Source organism: Camelus dromedarius, chromosome 11 (genome assembly GCF_036321535.1).
Source record: "Camelus dromedarius isolate mCamDro1 chromosome 11, mCamDro1.pat, whole genome shotgun sequence".
NCBI classification, from domain to species: Eukaryota; Metazoa; Chordata; class Mammalia; order Artiodactyla; family Camelidae; genus Camelus; species Camelus dromedarius.
The window spans coordinates 629295-654784 of NC_087446.1; the positions used below are offsets into that span (position 1 = coordinate 629295).

General features: G+C 51.1%; 1 protein-coding gene across 1 annotated transcript in view; it reads left to right on the forward strand.

Annotated features, from left to right (window-relative positions):
- Nucleotides 1–25490, forward strand: part of TTLL8 (tubulin tyrosine ligase like 8) — a 54071-nt gene that overhangs the window by 1455 nt on the left and 27126 nt on the right. The window contains exons 2-8 of the mRNA XM_064491291.1: nucleotides 4730–4821; nucleotides 8064–8202; nucleotides 8901–8974; nucleotides 10749–10877; nucleotides 12111–12225; nucleotides 13772–13897; nucleotides 19424–19610. Of these exons, the coding sequence (XP_064347361.1) occupies nucleotides 4730–4821; nucleotides 8064–8202; nucleotides 8901–8974; nucleotides 10749–10877; nucleotides 12111–12225; nucleotides 13772–13897; nucleotides 19424–19610 (862 nt within the window). The remainder of the gene's footprint in view (nucleotides 1–4729; nucleotides 4822–8063; nucleotides 8203–8900; nucleotides 8975–10748; nucleotides 10878–12110; nucleotides 12226–13771; nucleotides 13898–19423; nucleotides 19611–25490) is intronic.

Sequence of the window (25490 nt, forward strand, 5' to 3'; positions counted from 1 at the left end):
TCTGTTAAGAGGTTTATCAATGAAAAAAAATTGTTTCTATACAGGACCTTATTAAAATTTGAGTACCCTTAAAAATTTTAAAAAATTGTTTCAAAGATCCAACTTTTGGTTTTGTTCATTTTCTCTATAGTACATTTTTTTTTTCTTATTTAATTGAATTCGGCCCCTATCTTTATTTCCTGTCTTCTACTGTCTTTTTGTTTAACTGTTGTTCTCTTTGTAACCTCTTGGGGTGGTAGCTTAGATAATTAATTTTCAGTTTGTTTTCTAATATATGCATTTAAAATCTGTGTGTTTCCCTCTGATCATGAGATTAGCCGCATTATAATGCTTTATGTACCATATTTTCATTATCGTTCAATTCACATCATTTCCATTTGATTTCTCCTTTGATCCATATCTTATTTGAAAAGGGTGCTGCTTAATTTTTTACACTTAGGAAAATTTCTAGTTACCTTTTTGTTATTCATTTCTAGTTTGAGTCAATAGTTGTCAAAGAATTTAATCCATATTATTTCAATCCTTTGACATTAGTTGAGACTCTCTAGCCCAGCAGGTGATTAGTGTTGGAAAATGTGTCTGTAAAGAAAGCATGTTCCCGGCTGTGGAACTTAATGTCTCTGCAGGTCCTTTAGGGCTGGTTGGTTAATCATGTTGTTCAAATCTGCTGTATTCCACTGATTCTTTTTTCACGCTTTCATATACTGAGAGAAGTGTGTTAAAATATTTCAGTATGATTGTGGATTTTCTATGTCTTTTTTTAGCTCTGTCAACTTGTGGTTTTATATATATTGAAGCTATATTATTAAGTACAGATACTTTTGAAATTTTCATATCTTCCTGACCAATCGATCTTTTAAATATTATGAAATGTCTCTCTTCTGTCTTTAATAATGGTTTTATTAAAACTTTATTCATATTTTCTAACTAAATATTGGTATGTGCCTAAATATTTACTACATAGCTCCAAAAATGACATTTTTATGGAACCAAACCTTTTTTCACACTCAATGAAATTAATAATAATTCCTTAATAAAATCCCAAGGTATATTCATATATCTCCAGTAACTCCCCAACTAATTTTATAATTGGTCTGTTCAAATCAGAGTCCAGTCAAGGACCACATGTTGCATTTGGCTGTCTTGTTTCTTATCTATCTTTTATCTGGAATAACCAATCCTCTTGCCTTACGTTTGCAAGATGTAGGCTTATCCATGGGACAGCCCCTTTTCTGTGGATGGCTCTGCTTCGGGGTTTGCCTGACTGTCCTCGTGGTGGCATTTAGCCTGTCCGTCTGTCCCCTGTGTGTACCTGGTGGTCTGGAGGTGAGACCCAGAGGCTTCATGGGATTCCAGTCAAGCATTTGGCTAAGACGCCTCCAGCAGTGATTCCGTGCACCTAACTTTGCCCACAGTGCTGGCTTTCCCATCGTCAGTGCTGCCGGGCACCGGACCAGCACTGGCCAGACCGCTCTGTTGTGGAACTGCCTTTCCTGTGGCTACTCAGAAGGGTGGCACTTTGGCATCTTGTGGCTGTCCGAGCCCTGGGCTGTGAGTGGGGCTCCCTGGAGAATCCCTCTGAATTGGAATCAGGGTGCAGAGGTGGTTGGGACAGGGCTTCTGGATCAGTGCCTGGGAGGTGGTGACGATCACAGGCCCGGGCATAGGGCAGGGAAGGGGGAGGGGAACTTCGAAGTGGTCATAACGACCCCACTGGGAGCTCTGGCCTGGTGTCCTCGGCTCCTGCCGCACCACCTCCTCCAGGGCTTCAGCTGCCCAGGGGGGCCCCTGCCAGAAGGGGCTGCTTCCCACGCTGAGCAGCTGAGCAGCTGCACTGGTGACAAGCACTGCCTTCCCCCGCAGGCCTGCTGGGCCTCCCTGAAGTTCAGGGCCTCCTGGAAGGTCAGCTTGGGTGCTTCTTTCTGCCCCTTAGCTGTGGGTTTCTAGAGAAGGTGTTGGCATGCCAGGCTCTTTGTGTGGCTTTCTCACTTTGAGACCCTTGCTGGACGTCTGGACCGTGTACAGTCAGGGACGCTCATGTTCTGTGCTGCTCCAGGGTCTCCCCTCGGCCCTCTGGGCCCCACGAAGCCGCTTCTGCACCTGTTTGCTTCCCCTCCCCCCAAGACACCTGAGATGACCTGGGCGCAGAATCCCAGGTCTCCTGAGCGCTCTGGCCCCCACTTCCCCCGGGGCTGGGGGCCAGGATGGGGTTTAGAAGAAAGGCTGGGTGCTCAGGAGGGTCCCTGCTGGGCTGTGTATGTGTTTTCTAGTTTGTGGGAGGTTCTCAGCAAGAGTGGAGATTAATGTTTAATAGTGAGTTTCTGCAGCTATTTATCCTTTTTCTTTATCCTCTTGACGTGGTGGACTTCACAGTGCTTGGTTTTCTAGTCCAGCCGTGGGCTCTCTCGTGCATGGCTTTATCATCTGTGTGTGTGAGTCGCGCTGGCTGGAGAGTTCACCGTCTGCAGCTCGCTGGCAGCAGTCAGACCATCCCCGCTGAGAACGCCCGGTGCAGGATCTGGTGGGCGGCACTCACCCCTGAGGCCATCAGCCCTGGAGTTTTCCTAACAAGAAGGTTGTAAGATTCAGATTTAGTTTCTGTGTTAGTAGCAAATTATCGATGACTTGTATTCCTCCTTGTAGTAATCTGCGTGTCTCCCGGATTTGTCCATTTTGTCTAAAGTTCTAATTTATTGCTGTAAAGTTCATAGCGTCCTCTTAGTATTTGACCCCCTAAGGAGTTTTCCTCTCCTGTTACTACCTTCTTATGCCTTTTCCCTGTTCATTATTTATTAATTTTATTCATCTCAGATGCTTGGTCTGGTTGAGCTTCTTTATTGAATTAAAGGTATTTTACTAAATGTCTCCTCTTCATTCATGTTCTGGTAATTTCTTCGGTTTTGAATCTGCTGTGTTCTTCCTCACTGTCCTTAGCTTTATTATTCTCTAATATTTGCACCTACAGCTAAAAATCTCTTTACAAAAGAGCTGAACAGAGAGGCTTGGTACTTGGTACCCTGCCCACCGCTCAGTTAGGGCACACGCCCCGCTCTCCCATCGCTTCGCTGACGCATTGCTCAGAGGCGTTTTTTAGGCGCATCCAGATGTGTGTTGCTGTGTTCCCGGGTGAAACTCCCTCACTTCACGGCTCTGACCAGGGGACCTGAGCTGCATGTCTGCCGTCCCTCTGAAAGTGGTCGAGACCTTCTCTGTGATCAACGTCTAATAAATAGTAATAATAATTAATAAATAATCAACACTTAATAAACGCCCCCAGGTGCTGGCGTTAGCGGGCTCGGGGCCGCTGGGCAGGTGCTCGTGTGAGCCCGGGAGGCGGGGTGTGGACAGTCTCGCTCCGTCCAGCCCGTTTTGCCAGCCCTGCCCTCCCACCCCCGTTCCAGTTTGCACCCGACCTTGTCCTGAGATTCCCGAGGCGGGAGCCCCCCAGGACACGCCCCGGTGTGGGCTTTGTCAGTTACTGTACATTTTTTCCCCACTCTAGAGTTTGTCTTTTCATTGTCTTAGTAGAGCAGAACATTTCAGTTCTGATAAAGTCTGATTTGCCCATTTTAGCTTTGACGGTCGGTGCTTTTGTGTAACCCCGGCCTTGCTGCCTAGCCCGAGGCTGTGCCTCGCGGCTGCCCGGTCCCCGGGGGGGGCTCGGGCCCTCGCCCTCCGTGTGAGCGCGCTGTGCGTCTGCGTCTCCGCTGCACTGCCTGGGTGGCCTCTCCCCACCGACAGCGCGTCCGCACCTCCGAGTGCTCTCTTGGCCACATCGACTGGCCACGTGGATGGGGGGCTCTCGGGCCCATGGCATGGTGGGGGCTGCAGGAGGAGCAGGTGGGTGGGTGGATGGGGTGTCGCTGCCTGCCTGTCCCGCCAGGGGTGCTCCTGAGGTTCCAGAAGACATCGAGAAGGTGGATGGTTTGGGTGGGACATGTCCACCCCAGAGGAATTTAAGCCACTGTCTGGGATGAGATGGCCCAGGGGTGGGCATGGAGGTGTCACGCAGAGGTCTGAATCCAGGCCTGGTGTGTCCATGGTTAGGGCAGTGAGGAGTGGCGGGGCCAAGGGAGAAGGGGCAGGCTGGGACCAGGCGCATGACCATGGGATGGCCTGTGCTCCTGTGGCTCTAGGCTGAGCCATGTCTGTGGTGGAGCCAGCAGATGGGGCTGTGGAGGGAGCGGAGCAGAGAGTGGGAAGAGGGGAGTGTGCAGGGTGCTGAGTGTAGGGTGGAGGGTTTTGATTTTAATTTTTAACACGGATGCTATGGCACTTTGTGTGCTGCTGGGAGTCTGGTGGCCAGGCTGGGACAGGGGAGCAGAGAGGGGCTGGTGGCGGGGAGGGCAGGGCCAGGCTGAGGCTGAGGGGCGACTGAGTGGCTGACAGAGGGTGGGGATCCCAGAGAGCAGAGACAGGCCACAAGGCCAGAGCAACCAGGGAGCGCAAGCAAAAGGCACAGAGCTGGCGAGGCCCGGGGAGCGGGGTGCAGCCTGGAGAGGGGCCCGAAGAGGTGCAGGGGGAGGGTCTGGGGGCTCGAGCCGAGTAGGGGGCAAGGGGGCATGGAGGCAGGGTTGTGGGGGCCCTGCGTGGCCCCTGAGGTGAGGACGGAGTTGGGTACGGGCGGGGTGGGCAGTGGGCGGACTGGACGCTGGGGTTAGGCTGGTGTCTCCGCGTCAGGTGTCACTTCGCTCTGCCCTTTGACCCGATGTCCATTTCTCTCTTGCAGAGTTAAAACGAGGAATTCCCCAAGACTTGCTTTCTTCCCCCAAGTTAGACAAATACAAAATAGCAAGACAATTGACAGACAAGGCGGTCAAGGTAAGTGCTGTTTGGGGCTGGGGTGTGCAGGGTGCTTTGTATGTTTATTTGGAAGCATGAGTCCCTTGCCTCTGACACACTCAAGCCAGCCTTGTTTCCTGCCCCAGTCCTGGTCCCACGTGGAGACTCACAGCTGAGGCACTACATTTCGGCTGCACTTCTGAAATAGAAATACTTCCAAAACTCAAGAAATGCAGACATACCCGGTGAAAATCTCTCCCGCAGCCACGCGGTCAGTGTGCCCCTATTGTGTGACTGCAGCTGTGGGCTCCTCCCGGACGAGGTTTCTGGGTCAGGGACAGACTCCTGGTGATCCACAGAAGCCCCGCCCCCAGGCCCCCCAGGGGGACAGGGCCGGCAGCTCCCGTGTGTGAGAGGGCTTAGTGCCGGGACAGGACCCTTGTAGGGCTCGAAGCTCGTGGGGACAGCTGGCACGCCCACCCACTGCCCCGTCCTCCCCAGGGGGACACCTTAACTTTCAACAGAATGGAGGCGTCTTGGGGCGATGAGGGCAGCACAAGCATTCTTCAGGTGGGGCAGGTGCTCCAAGGCAACTGCTCTGAGGACGTGCTTCTCTGTCCTTATCACGTTGGGGAGCCCCGAGTCCCACACTCAGCTTCACGTGGGCGCGCACTCATCCCTCAGCTCTCTTTGGAAGCACGGTGCACACACGCAAGTGCACAGGTCGTCAGCGCACATCCCGGCCGTGATGGGCTGGATGCCCGGAGAGAGAAGCACCGCACAGGTGGTGCCGATCAGCCCGCGTCAACCCCCGCCCGCAGCCGCGACCGAGCACGTCCACCCGTGGAAGCTGCCTCCTGCCCAGCTTGTTCCGGGATCCTGGCAACCACGGCTGTGCTTTGCAGGCTGCCTCTCACTGTCCTTTCTGCGATTTCACATACACTGAACTTAACTTTCAGGTTTTCTCCGGAGACCTTCAAAAATACAAACATTGTCCAACCTGCAAACATCCCTCTCAGTGCTGCTTTAGCTGCGTTTCACAAAATTTCATTTTGTAGTATTTTTGATGAGATTCAGCTCAGAGTACTTTATGATTCATGCTGTCACTTTTTATTGATCGTAGGTTACTTAAAAGAATAGTTCTTAATTTCTATGCTGGTGATTTTTTCTAGTTATTTTGTTATTGGTTTTTAGTGTGATTGCCTTGTGGTTGAGAATGTAATCGGTACAATGTTATTCCATTAACAAGTGTGTTCAGACCTGCCTCGTGCCTGGAATCCTGTTAGTTTATGTGGAAGTTGGTGTCGAGTGTGGAAGTCACAGCCATCAGGGTGGACTTTGTTATTTGAGTTGTTCAAGTTTTCTAGCCTTATTGAATTTCTTGTCTCTGTGTTCTAGAATTTACTGAGAGAAGCATGTTAAATATCCTGTTGTGGTTGTGGATTTGTCTACTTTGTGTTTCTGCCAATTTTTGCTTTATATAATATATCCCTCTTAATGGGTGCACACAAGTGTATCTTTCTGGTGGGTTGAACGTTTTCTTTAAATTTCGGGGTGACTTTCTTTACTTCAGTGATGTTTATTTGTCCCAAGTCTATTCTGTCTCATATTTAGACCCTTCCATTTTCTGCCTATCTGTAGGCTTGTGCTTTTGAGTTTCTCCTGTAAACAACACAGATTCAGATAAAAAAAGATATATTCTGGTGCTCTGTGCCTTGTCCCTGGAGCACTTTGGCTGTTTATCTATAATTAGACTGTGGAATAGCCCCATCCTATTTCGTTCATCCGGTTTGTCCTGTCTGCCCAGTTTCCTCTCCTTTCACGCCTGCTGGTGGGCCGGTTCCTTTTCTAAGCCCCCTTTCCCTCTCTGTCAGAGGTCTTGTGCCCTTCCTTGTCCCTTTGTAGCTCCTTAGGTGTTGCACTCTGCTGGCTCATTACTCAAGTTTTCTAAAGCTGCTCAGTTTGACTCCAGTCAAAGGGACAGAGGGCTGAGAGTGGCTCGGGGTCTTGCTGGAGCTGCAGACGGCTGACATCCTTCCAGCCGTCACGGTCCCCCACCCCGCCTCTCCTCACAGTGGCCCCTCTCAGGGTGCATGGCCCCGTGGGGGCAGGATGGGCTTTGGACCAATGTTCTGGGTAGAAGGAGGCTCACAGATCTTTCATGTGGGTGCTAGAACCTGAACCCACCACTTCAAGCCACAAGCCCGTCTTGGTGTGTGCTCCTGGTCCTCCACTGGGACCTGTGTTAGCTACTGATGCTGCGTAACAAGTCGTTACGAGCTGAGCTGTCCAAACACACCCAAGTGTTATCTCACAGCTGCTGTGGGTCAGCACTCAGGCTGGGCCCTCTGCGCGGTATCTCTCAAGGCTGAAATGAAGCATCAGGTGGTTGGGGTCTCATCTGAAGGCTTAACAGGGTCGGATCTGCTTCCAAACTCCCTCCGCCTGTTGGCAGAATTCATTCCCTTGTGGCTGTGAGTTCGTGGCACCAATGGAGAGAGACAGTGTCTGCTCTTGTCAGCCTCTAACTTGAGAGAAGCCTGGGCCCTCTTTTAAGGGGCATACCTGATTAGGTCAGGCCCACCCAGGATAATCTGTCTTGTTTATTAATTGAGTCTATGTAGGGACCCCAGTGAGTTCGAACCACTCCCTGCTCCTGCCCTGACTGCCTCTCCTGCTCTCACAAACTCATGAGGCCCTCAGCCCACTGCTGACCATGCACCTGTTTCTTGACCCCGCCCTGCAGCCACCACCCTCTGTGACCCCAGTGAACTTGTCCCGGCTATGTCCCCAGCATGACCATTACTCTCCTGCCCCTCAGCCAGGAAGGGAGGGGCCACCAGCCGCCATCTTCCTGCCTGGTCCCCATGCAGCTGAGCTCATCCTCATGGGGATGGGCAGCATCTGCAGCGTCCCCTGGCCCTGGGCCCTGGGCACTGCCCTTCCAGCCTTACTGGGCATTTGAATGGCTCCCCCTCCTCAAACCTTGGATACCTCCACCCCAAGCATGAGGGACAGTCACTTTTGTAGAGAAAAGAAAGCCTGACTGTGTTGTGCCTCCTGGGCTCTGTGTGAGTGTGGGTGTGAGGCCGCCTGGGGCAGTGGACAACCGCGAGGGAGGCGGCCTGCTGGGGGCTGCCGGCCCCGTGTCTCCACCCTGGGCAGGACGCGGTGTCTTCTGCTGGCGCGGCCTGTCGCATCCTGGCTGGGGGCTCCTCCTACAGAGAAGGGATGAACTTGTTTTCAGCTCTTTAATTTAAAATATACTCTTGCAATTTGAGGAGAAGAAGATTTTCTCCATCTACGGACACTACCCGGTGATCCGAGCCGCCCTGCGGAGGAAGGGCTGGGTGGAGAAGAAGTTCTACTTTCTGCCCAAGCCCGTGGCAAAGGTCGAAGGCGATGGGGAAGGGGTGGCAGGTAGCGCCTCGGACATCTGTGTGACTATCCTCAGACCAGAATGGGGTGAGACCGAGCAGCCCATGGTTCCTGGACGTGGGCCTCACCCTCAGGCAGAGGTTGCCTCTGGGCCTCCCCTACCCGAGGCGTCCACCCTGGGCAAGCCCCTTAAACCCTGGCACTGGTCACTTCTCTGTGTCCCCGCTGTCCACGCCTGGGCCTCTGCCTGTGTCTGGAAGGCTTCCTTCGTCCTTTAGTCCCTGGCCTTGACTGCCCCCCTCTGGCCCCAGCCCCACCCTGGTCACTGCTTAGCCTCTCACAGTGCCTGGTCACCTGGCCCTCCCTGACCCCCACCCCTCCTGCTCCGCACAGAGTCTGCACTCTCTTGGCTCCAGGGTGTATACTGGGCCCCCTCCCAAACAACCCAGGCCCTGCTCAGTCCCCTGCTGACGTCTGGGTCCTCGATCCTGGCACGGCTCCTGGTGGGGGTGCCATGCGGTGGACACTTGGATGGTACCGTGGCCCGAGCCTGACTCAGCTCTGCTCCCTTCGGGACCCACAGGGGCACCTGCTCAGCAGAGGGGTGGCCTCTCCTGGGGACAAGGTTGCCGAGAGGTCCACAAGTGCTGCCTGGCTGCAGGGGGCTCTGTAGGGGGCTCGGCTGTGGTCAGACCTTCAGGCCACGACGCACTGACATCTCCTGTGTGTTGTATTTGCAGAAAACAGATGTTCTGAAGGCAAAGAAAATCAGGAAGAGGCTTTGGAGAACACAGATGACATCCATGATGTGATGGTAGGTCCCGTGAGCTCCCGAGGGCCTTGCCGCTGCCTGCCGTCTGCCCGCCATATGCCCCACTGCTTGCCTGCCGTCTGCCCCACTGTGTCCGGGGCGGGGTGCAAAACCACAGTTACACCTCAGTCTCTCGAGCGGCCTCGCAGAGCCGGGGACACCACAGGACGTGTGTGCATGTGCACAAGTGTGTGTCCTGTGTTCCTATGTGTCCATACGTGTGTGAGTTGACAAGCTGTGTCCGTAAGTCGGCGAAAATCCTGTAGGAAAGGATCAGAACGGCCCCAAGGCTCCTGAGGAGCAGGATTCTGAGATCGTGAGTTGATGACTGTGGACACAGGGCCGTGGACATGCGCCTGCGGGGGCGGATAGAGCCCCAGGGCTCAGCCCATGTGGCCGTGATGTCGGCCAGGAGGCAGATCAGCCGTCAAAGACGGACTTCCCAGGGCCGGTGCTGGACAGGGTGGCGTCCATGGAGGGGATGCTGGAAGGCCAGGGAGGGTCAGTTTGCAGCTCACAGGGAGGGAAGGAAGTTAGAACAAGACCAGACAGTGCTCACTGTGGGGAGAACGCAGTGCGTGTGACCGTTGAATCAAGGACACCACAGAGAGCAGGGAGGCATCTGCAGCGCATGGGATCTGAAAGGTCTGATAGTCACAGTATGGACCAACGGACAGCGTGGTAACAGAATGACAGTCAGACAGGAAACCGGGAAAGACCAGCCGGGCAACGGGCATGTGATGGCAGGTTCCCGCGTGGATGCTCCCGGGGCGCTGGGCAGGCGGCGGGGGAGGGGTGCGGGGAGCCTGGAGCGCAGGTCCTGGCCTGGTCAGGAGCCTCAGCTCCGGACCAGCGGCTGCTGTGTCCCGGGCGCGGGCGGTCCCCCTGCAGCTCTTCATCCGTGTGTCTGAGCCGCCTCGCCACGCACCTCACCACACAGCGACAAACGAGGCTGACGTGGGAAAGTGGCCACAAAGGCACAGCCGCCCCCTTAGGGCAGGAGAGAGAGCGAAGGGCTTGAGCCCCACGCTCGGGGAGCCCGCGAAGGTGAGTTTTGGAAGCGACGTTGGCATACCGCCCCCCGGGACAGCAGCCCCCACCCCGGGCCGTCTGGGCCACAGGACTGGTGTCGGGTGGGAGGAGCCGGTCCTGCTGGAGCGCCTGGTGGGGGCTGACTGATCCATGTCAGAGACGGTGAGGTGGTCCTCCCTCTGCTGGTCTGCGGAGAGGGACCCTTAAGGGTCTTCGCCCAGGTGTCTGGCTCATCTCTGGGGGCAGGATTTTGGATCTTTTCCTTTTCTAGTATCTCTTTGTATGGTCAGAATTTTTGACCAAACGTGTGAAAACACAAAAGCGCAGACACCAAGGACACCCCAGGCTGGCTTCAGCAGGTGCAGGGGAGGGGAGGAGCCCGTGCCCCAGAGGCCAGAGAGGGGCGTTGTCCCAGGTCACAGAGCGTCACAGCTGCTCCCCGTGCACACATGGCGTGTCCCTGAGCCCGGCACGGGCACCCCCGGGGCGAGCAGCCCAGAGCCTGAAGCCCCTCCTCGCTGCACTGGCTTCCTGAGAGGGAAGCCCTGTGCGGTCGCCGCTGCTCCCACACGAGCCGCGGGTGCGCCGAGGAATCGTGCGGGGAGTGAGTGAGGCTGCAGTCAGTCGGGTGGGGACTCAGAAACCACCTGCTCCTCCCTTAACCCTGGCTCTTCCTCTGGGTGTTTCCCGCCATCAGAGGAACGAACCTCGGATGCTGGATATTGATGAAGGGTTTTCTTGCCAGTCCAGGTTGGTAAAAAATGAAATGCCGTACTTCCTCTGGACACTCAAAAGGGACATCGTTGACTATCACAGCCTGAGCTGTGACCAGATGCTGAACCACTACGGGAAGACAGCGGCCTTCACCACCAAGGTGAGGGGAGGGCTTGGGCAGGCGCGGGGCTGGCGGCGGGGAGCGCCCTCCCTGCTGAAGCACTAGTGCCCTGGAGCTGGGAGAGCCACGCGTGGCCTGCTCACCTCCGGGCTCCTCTCCCGGACGCGAGCCTCTGCTGGCCTGGCCAGGGGCCGCCACCTGGCATCAGTGCCCAGAGTCACTCAGCACCTGCTCGCCACAAACTGCCCCCTAGAGCCCTGGTGCCCCTCGCTCTGCGTCTGGGTGGCCCTGTGGCCACAGAAGCCCTCTCTTCTGGGCTCCAGGCCAAGCCTAAGACGGGGCAGGTGAGGGCTGCCACCACAGCCCGGCCTGGGCTCTGGGCCCTGGAGGGCCTCCAGATCTCAGGAGGACGGGGCCTCCTGGCCTGCACTGTGACTTCCAGCCACTGGGGGGCCTTGGCACAGTGTCTACTACACCAGGCACTTCCCCCTCATCTCCTTTCAGCCCCACAGCCCCTCCTCCAAGCAGCCATCCCTTCTTTACCCTGAAGGCTGAGGTTCAGGGACAGGGCCAGCCCAGGATGGACTGGCCTGCGTGTACCCTCTTGGGAGAGATTGGGTGGAGGGACTTCCCTGGCAACTAGGGGGCCACCCCCTTAACAGTCAAGGATGACATGGGGGGTCAGGGATTAGGCTCATGGCCACGCCCAGGGCTCCCGGTGGGGGTCTGGCCTCCACGCATCCTGGCCAGGCCTCAGACCGCCAGTGTCCTTCCAGGTGTGGGCAATACTGCCAACACCCCATGCAGGGCACTCGCCCGTGTGCCCAGCAGCCAGCAGGCACTGTGTTTCCCTGGCACATGGCGCTTTTCTCCAAACGGGGCAAGCTGGTCCTGGGCCTCTAACAACCAGGCGTTGTGCCCAGAGGGCAGAGTGGGGGTGCGGCTGCACTATAGCCCTGCGAACTGGTTCTCCCTCCTCTCCTGGGCCCGAGCCTGGCCATGCAGGACCCTGGGAGGGGAACGCTGCCCTCCATCCCGGGTGCCTTCAGACACCCCCGCCCTCCCTTGGGCCTGTCTCGCCCGCCACTGACCAGAGGATGAACCCAAGGCCCTGGCCTGCACATGGGGTCACTCTGCTGCCCGGACTGACTGGCCAGAGGTCAGGGAGGCTGGGGAGGGGCCCCTCCTGGAGCTGGTGGCACCCAGTCAGGCCCGCGGGCTCTCAGACTAGTCACCATGGCCTGAGGGCCTAACGGGCCGCTGTCTCTGGAGATCGGGCTGTGCGTGAACATGCGGACCCTGCCGTGGTATGTCCAGGCCGACCCCGACTCCTTCTTCCCCCGCTGCTACGGCCTCTGCACTGAGAGCGACAAGCAGGAATTCCTGGGTAAGTGGCTGGAGGATGGGCGGAAACCCAGCAGGACCTCTCCCGTCCTCCTGCCCGGGAGGCCGCAGGGCTAGGGGCTGGGGGCAGGCTAGGGTGACGGCGGAGGGCCTGGTCCCACGCAGAGACCCAAGGCCTTACCTCTTTTCCACGTGGTGAGAGCCGGTCTAGAAATGTCCATGAGCAGCCTCTGCAATGCAGGAGGGGAGGCTGGGAGGCAGATGGAGGCTGGGGAACCCGATGCCGGGAGCCTGGTTCTGAGGGGACTGTGGGAGAGGTGGGCGTGGGGAGGTGCTGGGACCCGAGTCTGGGCACCTGAGGCGCACTGTGGATGACAGGCTCTGGACTGGGGACAAAGAAGGGTTCCTGGTTCCACCTGCCAGGAAGCCACAGGAGAGAGGAGGGGAGGCCTCGGCAGGAGGGGTGGGGTTGTTCACAGGGGCCCATGTTTCCCGAGCACCCCATCTGGGGGACTGGGAAAATGCAGCCCAGAACCCCTGCCCTGTGCCCTGAATCCACCTGGGCTCCCAGGAGGCAAGCAGGACAAGGCAGGGTCCTGGGCTGAGGTGAGAGTGCAGTGGGGGCCTCACAGGGGGAGCTCGAGCGGAGACTTGGAGGGAAGGGAGCTCTGGCCGCTGGAGCGGGGGGTGTGCCTGTGTGTCCCGGGGCAGAGGCACTGTTGTCTGGGGAGGGGGCGTTCTGATGGAGAGAGGAGGCTCCGGTGAAGGCCCTGGGGCCATGGGGGAGGCTGCGAGGGGACTGAGGTTCTGGATGTTTCCAGGGTGGGGGTAACTGCTGGGCCGGTGGATGCCAGGTGGGGTGGCCTTCAGTGCGATGAGGAAGGAGCAGGTTTGAGAGAGAAGGTGCTGGAATATCTCGCAGACCTCCCAGATGGCTTGGATTAGGGTCTGGGCTGTGGTCGGGAGCAGCCTTGTGACCTGGGCCCACTCACGAGGGCAAGGCTCCCCTGCTGTGGACCTGGTGTGTGCCAGGTGCTCAGAGCCAGCCTGGGCCCCAGGCCCCGGATCTGGGGGACCCCAAGCTGCCTTCTGCACTGAGTGGGTGCCTCAGGATCCCCAGGCATCCAAACTTAGAGCTGTGGAAGCCAGCACGTTCAGGGAGGCCCAGGGATGCTCCTGTGATGGGGAGGGTCCTGTGCTGTCAGCCGGCAGGCTTCTAGAAAGATCCCTCTGTGCAGGACTGAGGACACAGGGGCAGGGAGAGGCGGCGAGGCTGCCCACGAACCATGGCCCTGGGGGCACAGGACAGGTCCAGGAAAGGGAGGGCCTAGGTTCTGCCTCTGGGCCTGCAGTCAGGCTGGGTACATCGCTGGGGTGGAGGTCCCAAGGTGTATGAGACTCCCATCGCGAGGGGTGGGGACGAGGATGGAGGCGGAGACTGTGGGCGGAGTGGGCCAGTCCTCTGAGGGCTGTGATGCAGGAAGTGAGGCCCCGCACGCTGCCCAGCGCCTGGGCTGAGAGTGGCTGGCACTGGCTGAGGCCGCCATCCCCAGCGCAGGCAGAGGGGTGAGGCCTCGGTGTCCTTCCAGACGACTTCCGGCGCACAGTGGCCTCCAGCATCCTCAAGTGGGTGGTCAGCCAGCAGAACGGCAGCAAGAGCAAACGCAAGAGCAGCAGAGGGGAGGCCGGTGACAGTGACCCCAGCAGCAAGCAAGGTGTGTGTGGGGCCGAGGCCGGACATGCTGGGAGGGCAGTGGGGCGGCGGGGGGCAGGGTGTGCACCCAGGGTGGGACTGCAGCTCTGCCCCGACCCCCAGTCTCTTCCAGCAGAATGCCACTGCGGAGGACAGTGGGTGGCACTCTCATGTGGTGTAGGGAGACCTGGGCACAGTGGCTTTAGGCCTATGAAACCCCAGTAAGTGTTTTGTTGTTGTTGCTATTTGCTTTTTAGAGCAGTTTTAGGTTCACAGCAAAATTAAGCAGAAGGTACAGGGATTTCCCACGCATGCCCACAGCCCCCTCCAGCCCCCACTGCTATCAACACCCCCCACCAGATGGGACATTTGTTGCAGTGGATGAACCTACACTGACACATCGTCTTCACCCGGAGTCCGTGTTACATCAGGGTTCAGCCTTGGGTTGGACACACGTGTAACGACGTGTATCCACCATTACTGTGTCGCAGAGAGTAGGTTCACTGCCCCCAAGGCCGCTGTGTGCCCTAACCCCTGGTCTTTTCATTGTCTTTTCCGGAATGTCACAGAGTTGGAATCACGCAATACATAGGTTTTCCAGACAGGCCTCTTACACTTACTGACACATCTAAGGTTTCCGCATGTCTTTTCATGACTTGATAGCTCATTTCTTTTTAGCTGAGTACCATTCCGTTGTCTGGATGGACCACAGCTTCCCTATCCTTTAATCTCCTGGAGGGCTCCCTAGTTGCTTCCAAGTGTTGGCAGCTGTAAATAAAGCTGCTGTGAACATCCATATATAGGTTTTTGTGTAGACATACGTTTTCAACTCATTTGGTAAATCCCAAGGAGCACGACTGGGCAATATGGCAAGAGTATGTTTAGTCTGGTAAGAAACTGTAACTGTCACCCAAAGCGGCTGCACCACCTTGCAGCAGTGGTGAGGGTTCCCGTTGCTCCACACCCTTGCCAGCATCTGGCGATGTCAGTGTTCTGGGCCTTGGCCCTCCGACAGGCGTGCAGTGGTGTCTCGCGGATGTTTTAATTTGCATTTTCCTGAAGTTGAACATCTTTCATTATATTTATTTGCCGTCTTCATATCTTCTTTGATGAGATGTCTGTTCAGCTTCCCTGACCATTTTTAAAAGTTGGGTTGTTTGTTATCTTGTTGTTGAGTTTAAGGATTCTTTGCATATTTTAGATATCAATCCTTTATCAGAGGGGTCTTTTATGAATATCTTCTCCAAGTCTGTGGCTTGTCTTCTAATTCTCTTGATGATGCTTTTCACAGAGCAATTTTTAACTTCAGTGGAGTCCAGCTGCCACTTATTTCTTTCATGGATGATGCCTTTGGTGTTGTACGTAAAAAGTCACCGTCCTACCTGAGCTTACTTGGTATTCTCCTGTTATCTTCTAGGAGTTTTAATAGTTTTGTGTTCCAGCTTAACTCAAACTATCCATTTTGAGTTAATTTCTATGAAGCATGTAAGGTTTGTATCTAGATTGATTTTTTTTTTGCATGCAGATGTCCAGTTGTTCTAGGACCATTTGTTTAAGAAGACTGTCTTTGCCCCGTTTAGTTGCCTTTGCGACTTTGTCAAAGATCAGCTCCTGTATTTGTGTGGGCCTGTTTCTGGGCTGTCTGTTCTGTGTCATCGATCTGTTTGTCTAGTTTTCATCAACACCACACTGTCTAGATTACTGTAGATTTACAGTAAGGCTTGAAGTCGGATGGTGTCAATCCTCCAGCTTTGTTTTTCTCCAGCATTGTGTCGGGTGTCCTGGGACTTTTGCCTCTCCATGTAAAGTTTAGAATCAGTTTGTCAGCATCTACAAAATAACTTACTGGGGCTTTAATAGGATTGCCTTGAATCTACAGATCAATTTGGGAAGAAATGACATCTTGACAATGAGTCTTTCCTATTCATGGACACGGAATACCTGTTAATTTAGTTCTTATTTGATTTAATTCATCAGTTTCGTAGTTTTCCTCATATAGGTCTTGTACATACATAGTTAGAGTTATTTATTTATGTATTTATTTTCTGTTTGTAGTGCTGGTGTAATGGTACTGTGTTTTCAACTTCAAATTCCAACTATTTATTGCTAGTGTATAGGAAAGTGATTGACTGTAACCACTTACTAATTCCAGAAGGTCTTTGTCAGTTCTTTCAGATTTTCTACATAGACAGTCATGTCATCTCTGAATAAAAGCAGTGTTATTTCTTCCTTCCCAATCTGTATCATTTCCCTTACCGTGTCAGCTAGGGTGTCCAGTGTGAGTGGTGAGCGGCGTACTCGTTTCTCACCACAAAGTGTAACGTCAGCTGCAGGTTTTGGTAGCTACAGTTCATCAGTTTGAGGCAGTTCCTCTCTGTTCCTGCTTTGTCGACACTTTATCACGATTGGTGTTGGGTGTCGTCAAATGCCCCGTCGCAGTGTGGATAAGATCCTGTAATACTGCTGCTTTAGCTCGTCCATGTGATGGATCACATTAAGTGATTCTCAGATGTTGAACCAGTTTTGCATAACTGGGATAAATGCCACTTGGTCATAACGTATAATGCTTTTTATACACTGTTAGATTTGATTTGCAAATGCTTTGTTGAGGATTTCTGCCAATGTGTTCACAGAGATTTTGGTCAGCAGTTTTCTTTTCTTGTAATGTCATTGTCTAGTTTTGGTAATAGGGTAATGCTGGCGGCATAGAATGAGTTGCAAAGTCTTCCCTCAGCTTCTGAAAAAGATTGTAGATAATTTGGTGCAGTTTCTTCCTAAATGCTTGGTAGAAATCATCTGTGACCCCACTGGGGCCTGGCACTTTCTGTTTAGGAAGGTTATTAATTATTGCTTCTATTTCTTTAATAGAAATAAGCCTATTCAGATTGTCTGTTTCTTCTTGTGTGAGCATTGGCAGATTGTGTCTTTCAAAGAATCAATTCATTTCACCTAGATTATAAAATATGTGGGCAGAAAGTTGTTCATAATAACCCTTTATTACCCTTTTAATGTTCATGGGATCTGTAGTGATGTCTCCTCTTTCTTTAATGATATCAGTAATTAATGTCATCTGTATCTTTTTGTTTTTAGTTAGCCTGGCTAAAGATATCGATTTTATTGATCTTTTCAAAGAAGCAGCTTTTAGTTTCACTTATTTTCTCCATTAATTTCCTGTTTTCAATTTCATTGATTTCTACTCTCATTTTTACTATTTATTTTCTTCTGCTTCTTTTGTGTTTGTTTTTCTTTTTCTGGTTTCGTAAGGTGAGAGCTTAAGTAACTGGTTTCAGATCTTTCTTCTTTTCTAATATATGCATTCAATGCTGTAAATTCCCCTCTAAGCACTGCTTTCATTGCATCCCACAGATTTTGATAAATTGTATTTTAATTTTCATTTAGTTCAAAATATTTAAAGTTTTTCCTTGAGATTGTTTTCCTTTGACTTTCGTGTTGTTCAGAAGTATGCTGCTCAGCCTCCAAGTCGTTTGGGATTTTTCCTGCTGCCTGTTGCTAGGCACGTAGCTGTTGAAGATTGTTGTGTCTTCTTGGAGTGCTGGCGCCTCCTCGCTGTGTAACGTTCTTTTCCTCCCTGGTGGTTTTCTTTGCCCCGAAATCTGTTCCGTCTGAAATTCATGTATCTGCTTCCGCTTTCCTTTATCGGTGTTGGTGTGGCTCATGTGTCTCCGTCCCTGTTCTTTCAGTCTGTATGTATCTTCATATTTAAAGTGGAATTCTTGTTCAAAGCATACAGTTGGGTCTTATTGTTTGATCCACTCTAAAAGTCTCTTTTTAATTGGTACATTTACATCGTGAACATTTAAAGTGATTATTGATATGGTCAGAGTAACAACTACCATATTTGTTACTCTTTTCTATTCATTGCTCTTGTTCCTTGTTTCTATTTTTTCTTCTACTCTTTTTCTGCCTTTTGTGGTTTTAGTTGAACATCTTATATGGTTTAATTTTCTTTCTTTTCTTAGCATAGCAGATGTGTATATATATGTATAAAATCTCAGATGTATTTATATACATATAAATATATATTTAGTGGTTGCCTTATAGTTTGCAATATAAATTTACAATGATTCCAACTTCATTTTCAAGTAACACTGTCCACTTTAATGTGAATATTTTATAGCAAAATGTTCCTAATTCCTCCCTCCCGTGCCTTGTATCTTTGCTGTCATTTATTTCACTTATCCATAAGCTATAATCTGAATACATTATTGCTATTATTTTTTAAAATAATCATCAAATTACTATGTTCTGTCAGATCAATTAAGAATTAAAAGAATAAAAGTTTTATTTTACCCTTATTTATTCCTTGTCTAATACTCTTCCTTTCTTTATGTAGATCTGAGTTTCTGACCTTGCCTTTTTCCTTCTCTCTGAAGATTTTCTGTCTTTCAACATTTCTTGCCAGGCTGATGGGTGTCCCGTCCCTGGAGCTCTTTCCCACAGAGGCTCTGCTCAGTTGGACTATGACTCTGTACCTGCTTGTCCGTCTCCCAGTCTGGGCCAGCGATTTGCCCTGTGACCTCAGTTCTTGGATGCATCTAAGAGCAGCTGGTGATCTTCCAGTCTGTTCAGCTTTTTACTTGTTCTTAGGATGGAGAGGCAACTTCCATGCTCCTTACATGCTGGACCAGAAACCAGAAGTGCGGTTTTCACTTTAAAAATGGTTATTTTAATGTTTTGTGAACTCACCTCAGTACATTTAAAAATGCACCCTGCAGTCTGTGCAGCAACCCCAAAGCTCAGGTGCCCTGTCCTGGGTCCGTGATTGCTGGGGCTGCTCCGTCAGGGCTGCCTCTGCAGGCGGTACCCGAGGCCCGTGGAGGTGTTTCCATACACCTTGTTCTCTGGGCTCCTACCCTGCAGCCTCACGGCAGTGCTTGTTCTCAGCCCATTCTCTCATCCAGGTGGGGGGCCGGCTTGCTTTATGTGAGGGGCAGGGCACTGCCTGAGGTTGGGAGCCAGATGCGTGGGGCCCACCTTCACCTGGAGGGCCTCCCTGTGTTCAGTGCTCCCAGAGCAGCAGTGATCTTGGCTCATGGGCTCCAGTAGGAGAGGGAGATGCCATGTGAGAGGCCAGACACACAAAGCTGCCAAGCACACGTGTGCTGGGCCTGAGCCACGCTGGATGGATAGGGAGATGCCCCTCCAGCCCCTGTGGGGCTTGCGGGCATCACTGCCCAAGTGGGGTTGTTCACGAACACCTGTTCGTTGTGCTCAGAAGAGTGGGGTTTTCTGGAGAGCTCATCAGAAGTGCCACTTCATTCCCATCCGAGGGGCTGAGAGTCTGGCTGGAGGGAATGAGGGGTGGAGGGAGGGGGCGCTCAGAGCCATGGAAGGGCGGCTTCGGGAGGGGAGAGGTTACCTGCTCAGACCCAGGTGTGGGACCCAGGATGGCTGCTCAGAGGCATGAGCCGTCACCGTGAAGCCTTGCGGCTAGAGGGGTGGGGTGGCCCCTGCCAGCACCCCCAGCAGTGCCTCCCCACCGGGCGGGTTGTGGCCCCGGCTCCACGTGCCTGTGCTTGGATTTCAGTTCCTGAGAACACGAGATCGAGGCTCATGGGCCTCTCGGGGCAGCTTGTGGATGCCGCGTGCAAGGTGTGCGAGGCCTACCTAGGGCGGCTGGAGCACAAGGACATTGACCTTTCTGAGGATGCCGCCGAGGACCTGACAGAGGACGAGTGGAAGGACCTGACCCAGCAGTACTACTCCCTTGTTTGGTGAGACGCAGGCCAGCACCCCGGGGGGCCTGGCGCCCCTGCTGGAGGTCGCGGGCAGCCGTCAGGAGTCGTCTAGGGGAGTCCAGCCTGCAGGCGTCTGGGCGCCTGCAGGAGGTGGGGTGCCTGTGTGGGTGGGGGGTGCCTGTCTGGAAGTTGGGGCTCCTTCTGGGAGTTCAGGTGCTTGTCTGGATGTTGGGGCATCTGTCTGGGAGTTGGGGCACCTGTCTGGGTGTTGGGGTGCCTGTCTTGGAGTTGGAGTTCACAGCTCCCTGTTGGCTGATAAGAGGACCACACCCCTTGGGGTGCCTTTGGGTAATAGTTGCTGTAAGCGCCTCCCAGCCTCTGTGTCCTTTGCGTCATTGGAGTCCCCAGCAGACTTGGGGTCCCTGCCGCGGCCAGACCGCCTGCTGGCTCTGGGTGGTGGGGACTAGCAGAGCCATTGCGTGGCTTCCTGTCTCCACGACCTTCAGCTGCCCCTCACTGCCTGGGGGTCGGGGGGGGAGGGCCCAAAGGCTGAACCTGGCTCTCCTCCCCTCTGCCAAGGGCTGTGCCCTCTCACGGGGGTGACAGAGAGGAGCTCGGGCAGCGGGGGCGCACCGGGGGCGGGGCAGCTGTCGCCGAGGGCCTAGACCAGGAAAGCCAGAGCCCTCCTCTGGAGGGTCTGCCTGCCGCCCACGTGCACCATCCCGGGTTGTTTCCATTCTTTTATTCCTTCCTTCCTTCTTTTGGATCCCGTATTTTCTTCTTTCTTGGATATAAATACAGTAAAGGGGTGTTTGTCCAGTGGATGAAACGTTGCACGTGTGCTCCCTGGGTAGCTACAGCCCAGATCAAGATAAAAGACACCCCGGCTCCCAGGCCCCCGCAGCCCCCCGCAGCCGCTCCCAGGCCCCCGCAGCCCCCCCCCCCCCAAGGCAGCGCGCACGGACGCCACGCCCCCGATTCCCGCCACCTCCCCCAGGGGCCCTGTGGGAGTTCACGTGCACGGAGCCGTGCAGGCTGCGCAATCTCGGTGTGACTCCCGCACGACGTAAAACCTGTGGGACTTCCCCGCGTCGGTGCGGGTGGCGGGAGCTCCGTCTTCAGCCCTGTCAGCGACCGCAGAGCGCCGGCCCGGCCCGACGTGGGCCGACGCGGGGCGCATGGCGCTGCCGCCCCGTTTTGAGCGGTTTCCCGCGCGGCCCTGCAGATTCGCACACGGCGCTCCGCGTCGGCAGGCGTTCCGGTTTCCTCTTGCTGGTCATCTCACCGGGCCTGGTTTGTGCTCCTCTGACGACGGCGCTGAACAGTTTCAGATGCTTATCGGTCACGCGGACATCTTCTCTGGGAACTGATTGTTCACATCTTTTGCTCATGGAAAAACAGGTGGTTTGTCTCTTTAAGACTGATTTCTAAGCGTTCTCTCCGTATTTGTCACCAAGTCCTTTGTGGGAGCTGTGCGTTCAGGATGCCTTCTCCCAGTGCGTGCCTTGTCTGTCATCTCTGAGTGGTAGTTTTTGATGAGGTCCCGTGTGCAGTTTCTCCTGTTGTGGCAGGGCCTTCAGGGTCCTGGTTAAGGAACCTTTTTCTATTCAGGGTCGTGAGGGTGTTCCCCTGTGATCTCTTCCGCACACTGTACTGTTCCCTTTCACTTCTAGCTTTCCATGAGTCACTAATGTTATATTAATTCTTGTGTAAAGTAAGAGATAAGGATCAAGGGGGTTTTTGTGTGTGTGTGTATACACACCCACTATGGATAAAGAATCAGCGTGAATTTTGCTGCACTCACTTCTGGCCCAGCACTAACCTGTTGGGTGAATGTTCCATGTATTTCTGAATACAGTGAGTGTTGGCTTATTTCACTAATTCTCATGTCCTCACGTTTCACCAGTGCTGTAGGTGTGCTGGGCACTTGTGTACCAACGTCTCCTTCCTTTCAAAGCTGAATAGTAGTCCACTGTGCGTGTATACTGCAGTTTGTTTATCTGTTCATCTGTTGGCGGGCTTGGGTTGCGTCCGTGTTTTAGCTATTGTAAACAATGCTGCTGTAAGCACGGGTGTACAAGTGTCTCTTTGAGACCCTGCTTTTAATTCTTTTGGGTATGTACCCAGAAGTGGAGCTGCCGGCTCAGATAGTAATTCTAATTTGAATTTTCTGAGGGCCTTCCATCTGTTTTCCATAGTGGCTGTGCCATTTTACATTCCCAGCAGTGCACAGTGGTTCCAGTTTCTCTGTGTCTTTGCCAACGCTTTTTATTTTCTGTGTGTTTCGATAGTCCTTATCTAGTGGGGCATGGTGGTATCTCACTGCAGTTTTGATTTGCATTTCCTTAGTGATCAGTGACGTTAAGCATCATTTCTTGTGCATGTTGACCATCCGTACGTCTTCTTTAGAGAAATTTCTGTTCAAGTCCTTTGCCCATTTTGGAATCAGGTTGTTCTGTTGTTGACTTTTAGGAGTTCTCTGTACATTCTGGGTACTAACCCCCTATCAGATATATGATTTGCAAACACTTTCTCTCATTTTGTGAGTTGCCTTTTTACTCTGTTGATGTTGTCTTTCATTACATAAATTTAAAAACCTTTTCTATAGTCCAGTTTGTCTATTTCTTTCTTTTGTTGCCTTGTTCTTTGGTGTCGTGTCTAAGAAATCACTGTGAAATCCAATGTCACAAAGATTTTGTCCTGTGTTTTCTTCTAAAGGTTTTATATTTTTCGGTCTTTACACTTAAGCCCTTGATCATTTTGAGCAAGTTAATTTTTGCATATGGTTTTAGGTAGGGGTCCAACTTCATTCTTTTGCTTGTGGATGTCCAGTTTTCCCAGCACCGTTTGTTGAAAAGATCATCCTTTTCCCATTGAACAGTCTTGGCACCCTTGTCAAAAGTCATTTGAGCATTTGTTTTGGGGATCGCTGTTCTATCCCATTGTCTGTATGTCTGTCTTTATGCCAGTGCCACACTGCTTTGATTACTGTAGCTTTGTAGTAAGTTTTGAGAACAAGAAGTGTGAGTCCTCCAGCTTTTTTCACCTTTTAGAACCTGTTTTGGCTCTTTGGGGACTCTTTGAGGTTCCATGTGAATTTTAGGATGGGCTTTTTTATTTCTGCAAAAAATGGCATTGGGCTTTTGATAGGGATTACATTGAAATTATAGATTGCTTTAGGTACGATTGACAGCTTAACAATATTAAATCTTTTGATTCAGAAACGTGGGACGTGTTTACATTTATTTAAGTTTTTAATTTCTTTTAGCAATTTTTTTTGTAGTTTTCATTGTACTTTTCACCTCTTTGGTTATTTCCTAGGTATTTTATTCTTTTCGATGTGATTGTAAGTAGAATAGTTTTTGTAATTTCCTTTTCAGATTGTTCGTTGTCAGTGTGTAGAACTGCAACTGACTTTTCTGTGTTGACTTTGTCTACTGCTACTTCACTGAATTCGTTTATTAGCTGTGGTAGGGTTTTTTTTGCTGTTTGTTTTTTGGTGAAATTGTTAGGATTTTCTACATGTAAGATTATATTATCTTCAAACACTGATAGTTTTACTTCTGCTTTTCCAGTTTGAATGCCGCTTTTTTCTTGCCTGATTGCTTTGGCTTGTGCTTCCATTACTATGCTGAGTGCTGAAAGCAGACATCCTTATCCTATTCCTGATAATAGAGGAAAAGCTTTCTGCATTTCATCATTGAGTATGATGTTTGCTGTGGGTTTTCACATATGGATTTTATTATGTTGAGTTAGTTGCCTTCTATTCCTAGTTTGTTGAGTGTTTTTATCAGGAAAGGATTTTGAATTTTGTCAAATGCTTTTTCTGCACCAATTGAGATGATTGTGTAGTTTTTTCCCTTCGTTCTGCTAATGTGGTATATTATATTGATTGAGTTTCATACGTTGAAGTATACTTGCATTCCAGGAATAAATCGCACCTGTTCTTGATGTATACTCCTTTTAATACACTGCTGAATCTAGTTTGATAGTGTTTTGTGGATGACTTTTTGCATCAATACTCATAAGGAATATTGGTCTGTAGTTTTCTTGTAGTGTCTTTACCTGGCTTTGGTATCAAGGTAATCCTGAACTCATAAAACAAGTTAGGAAGTGTTCTTGTAGTGTCTTTACCTGGCTTTGGTATCAAGGTAATCCTGAACTCATAAAACAAGTTAGGAAGTGTTCCCACCTCTTCAGTTTTTTGGAAAAGTTTGAGAAGGACTGTTACTGGTTCTTTAAATGTTTGGTGGATTTCTTCAGTGAAGCCATAATGTCTAGGGACTTTGCTGGGAGATTTTTGATTGCTGACTCAACTCCCTGAGTGGCTACAGGTCTGTCTATACTCTCCATGTCTCCGTGACCTGGTCTTGGCAGGCTCTTTGTTTCCCGGCACGTGTGTGTTTCATCTAGGTTGTCCAGACTGCTGGTGTACAGCTGTCCACAGTTCTCTCTTACAGTCTTTTTCATTTTTGTAAAATCAGTAGTGATGTCCCCAGTATAATTTTTGATTTTAGTATTTGAGTATTCTGTGTTTTTCTCTTAGTCCATCTAGCTTAATGTTTGTTTTCTTTGTTGATCTTTTCAAAGAACCAACTTCTGGTTTTATTCATTTTCCTATTGCTTTTCTGTTTTGATTAATTCTACTCTGATCTTTGTTGTTTCCCTCCTTCTGCCAGCTCTGAGTTTAGTTCTTCTTTTTCTAGTTTCTTAAGTTGTAAAGTTGGGTTGTTGGTTTGAGATCTCTCTCGTTTTGTAAGTGAGCCCTTGTAGCTGTAAGTTTCACCCTTAGCACTTCTTTCACTACATCCCATGAGTTTTGGTACATTGTATTTTCATTTTCACTTATCTCTAAGTATTTTCTAATTTCACTTGTGATGTCTACTTTGATCCATTGGTTGTTGAAGAATGTATTGTTTAATTTCCACAAATTTGGGGATTTTCCAGTTTTACTTCTGTTACTGGCTTCTCACTTCCTCCCGTTGTGATTAAAGAGGAACCTTTATGTGATACCTATCTTTTAAACTCTGTTGAGAGTTAATCTGTGGCCTAGCAGGTGGTCTATCTCGGGAAATGTTTCATGTGCATTTTAGAAGAATGTGTACGTTGTGGGGTGGGGTGCTCTATACTTCTGTTAGATCTGGTTGATTTACTGTGTTAGGTCACCTGTTTCCTTAACTTCTGTTTGGTGGTTCTATTCATTATTGAGACTGTGGGGTTTGAAGTCTCCAGTTATTGAAGAACTGTCTATTTCTCCTTCAATTCTGTCAGTTTTTAGTTCATCTATTTTGATGGTCTGTCATTAGGTGCATACATTTTTATAATTGTCATATCTTCTTGCTGGAAGACAATATATTATGTCCTTTTAATATATTATGTCCTTCTTCAGCTCTTGTAACTTTTTGCTAAGTCTGTTTTGTTTGATATTAGTATATCCACATCTCCTCTCTTTAGTTACTGTTTGCGTGGAATATCTTTTCCATCCTTTTAATTTCAGTCTATTTGTGTCTCTGGATCCAAAGTGAGCCTCTTATAGACAGAATATGATTGGATCATGCATTTTTATCCATTCTGCAGATCTCTGTCTTTTGATTGGAGAGCTTAATCCATTTATATTTAAAGTAGCTGTTGAAAAGAAGGCACTTACTTATATCACTGTGCGACTTGCTTATTAGCCGTGTGGATATGCTCTTTTGTGAAGCCACTCTTCAGGCTTCTTGCTGATTCTTCCATTGTCTTGTCTCTTTGGCGTTGCTTTGCAGGGCTTTTTTTAATATATTCTGAATAAGAGTCTGTTGTCTGACATTTGTGTTGCACATGCCTCCCATTCTGTGGATTTTTTCACTCTCTTAATGATGTCTTTTGATAGAGTGAAAATCTTTAATCATAATACAATCCAGCTTTCTAAGTTTCTCT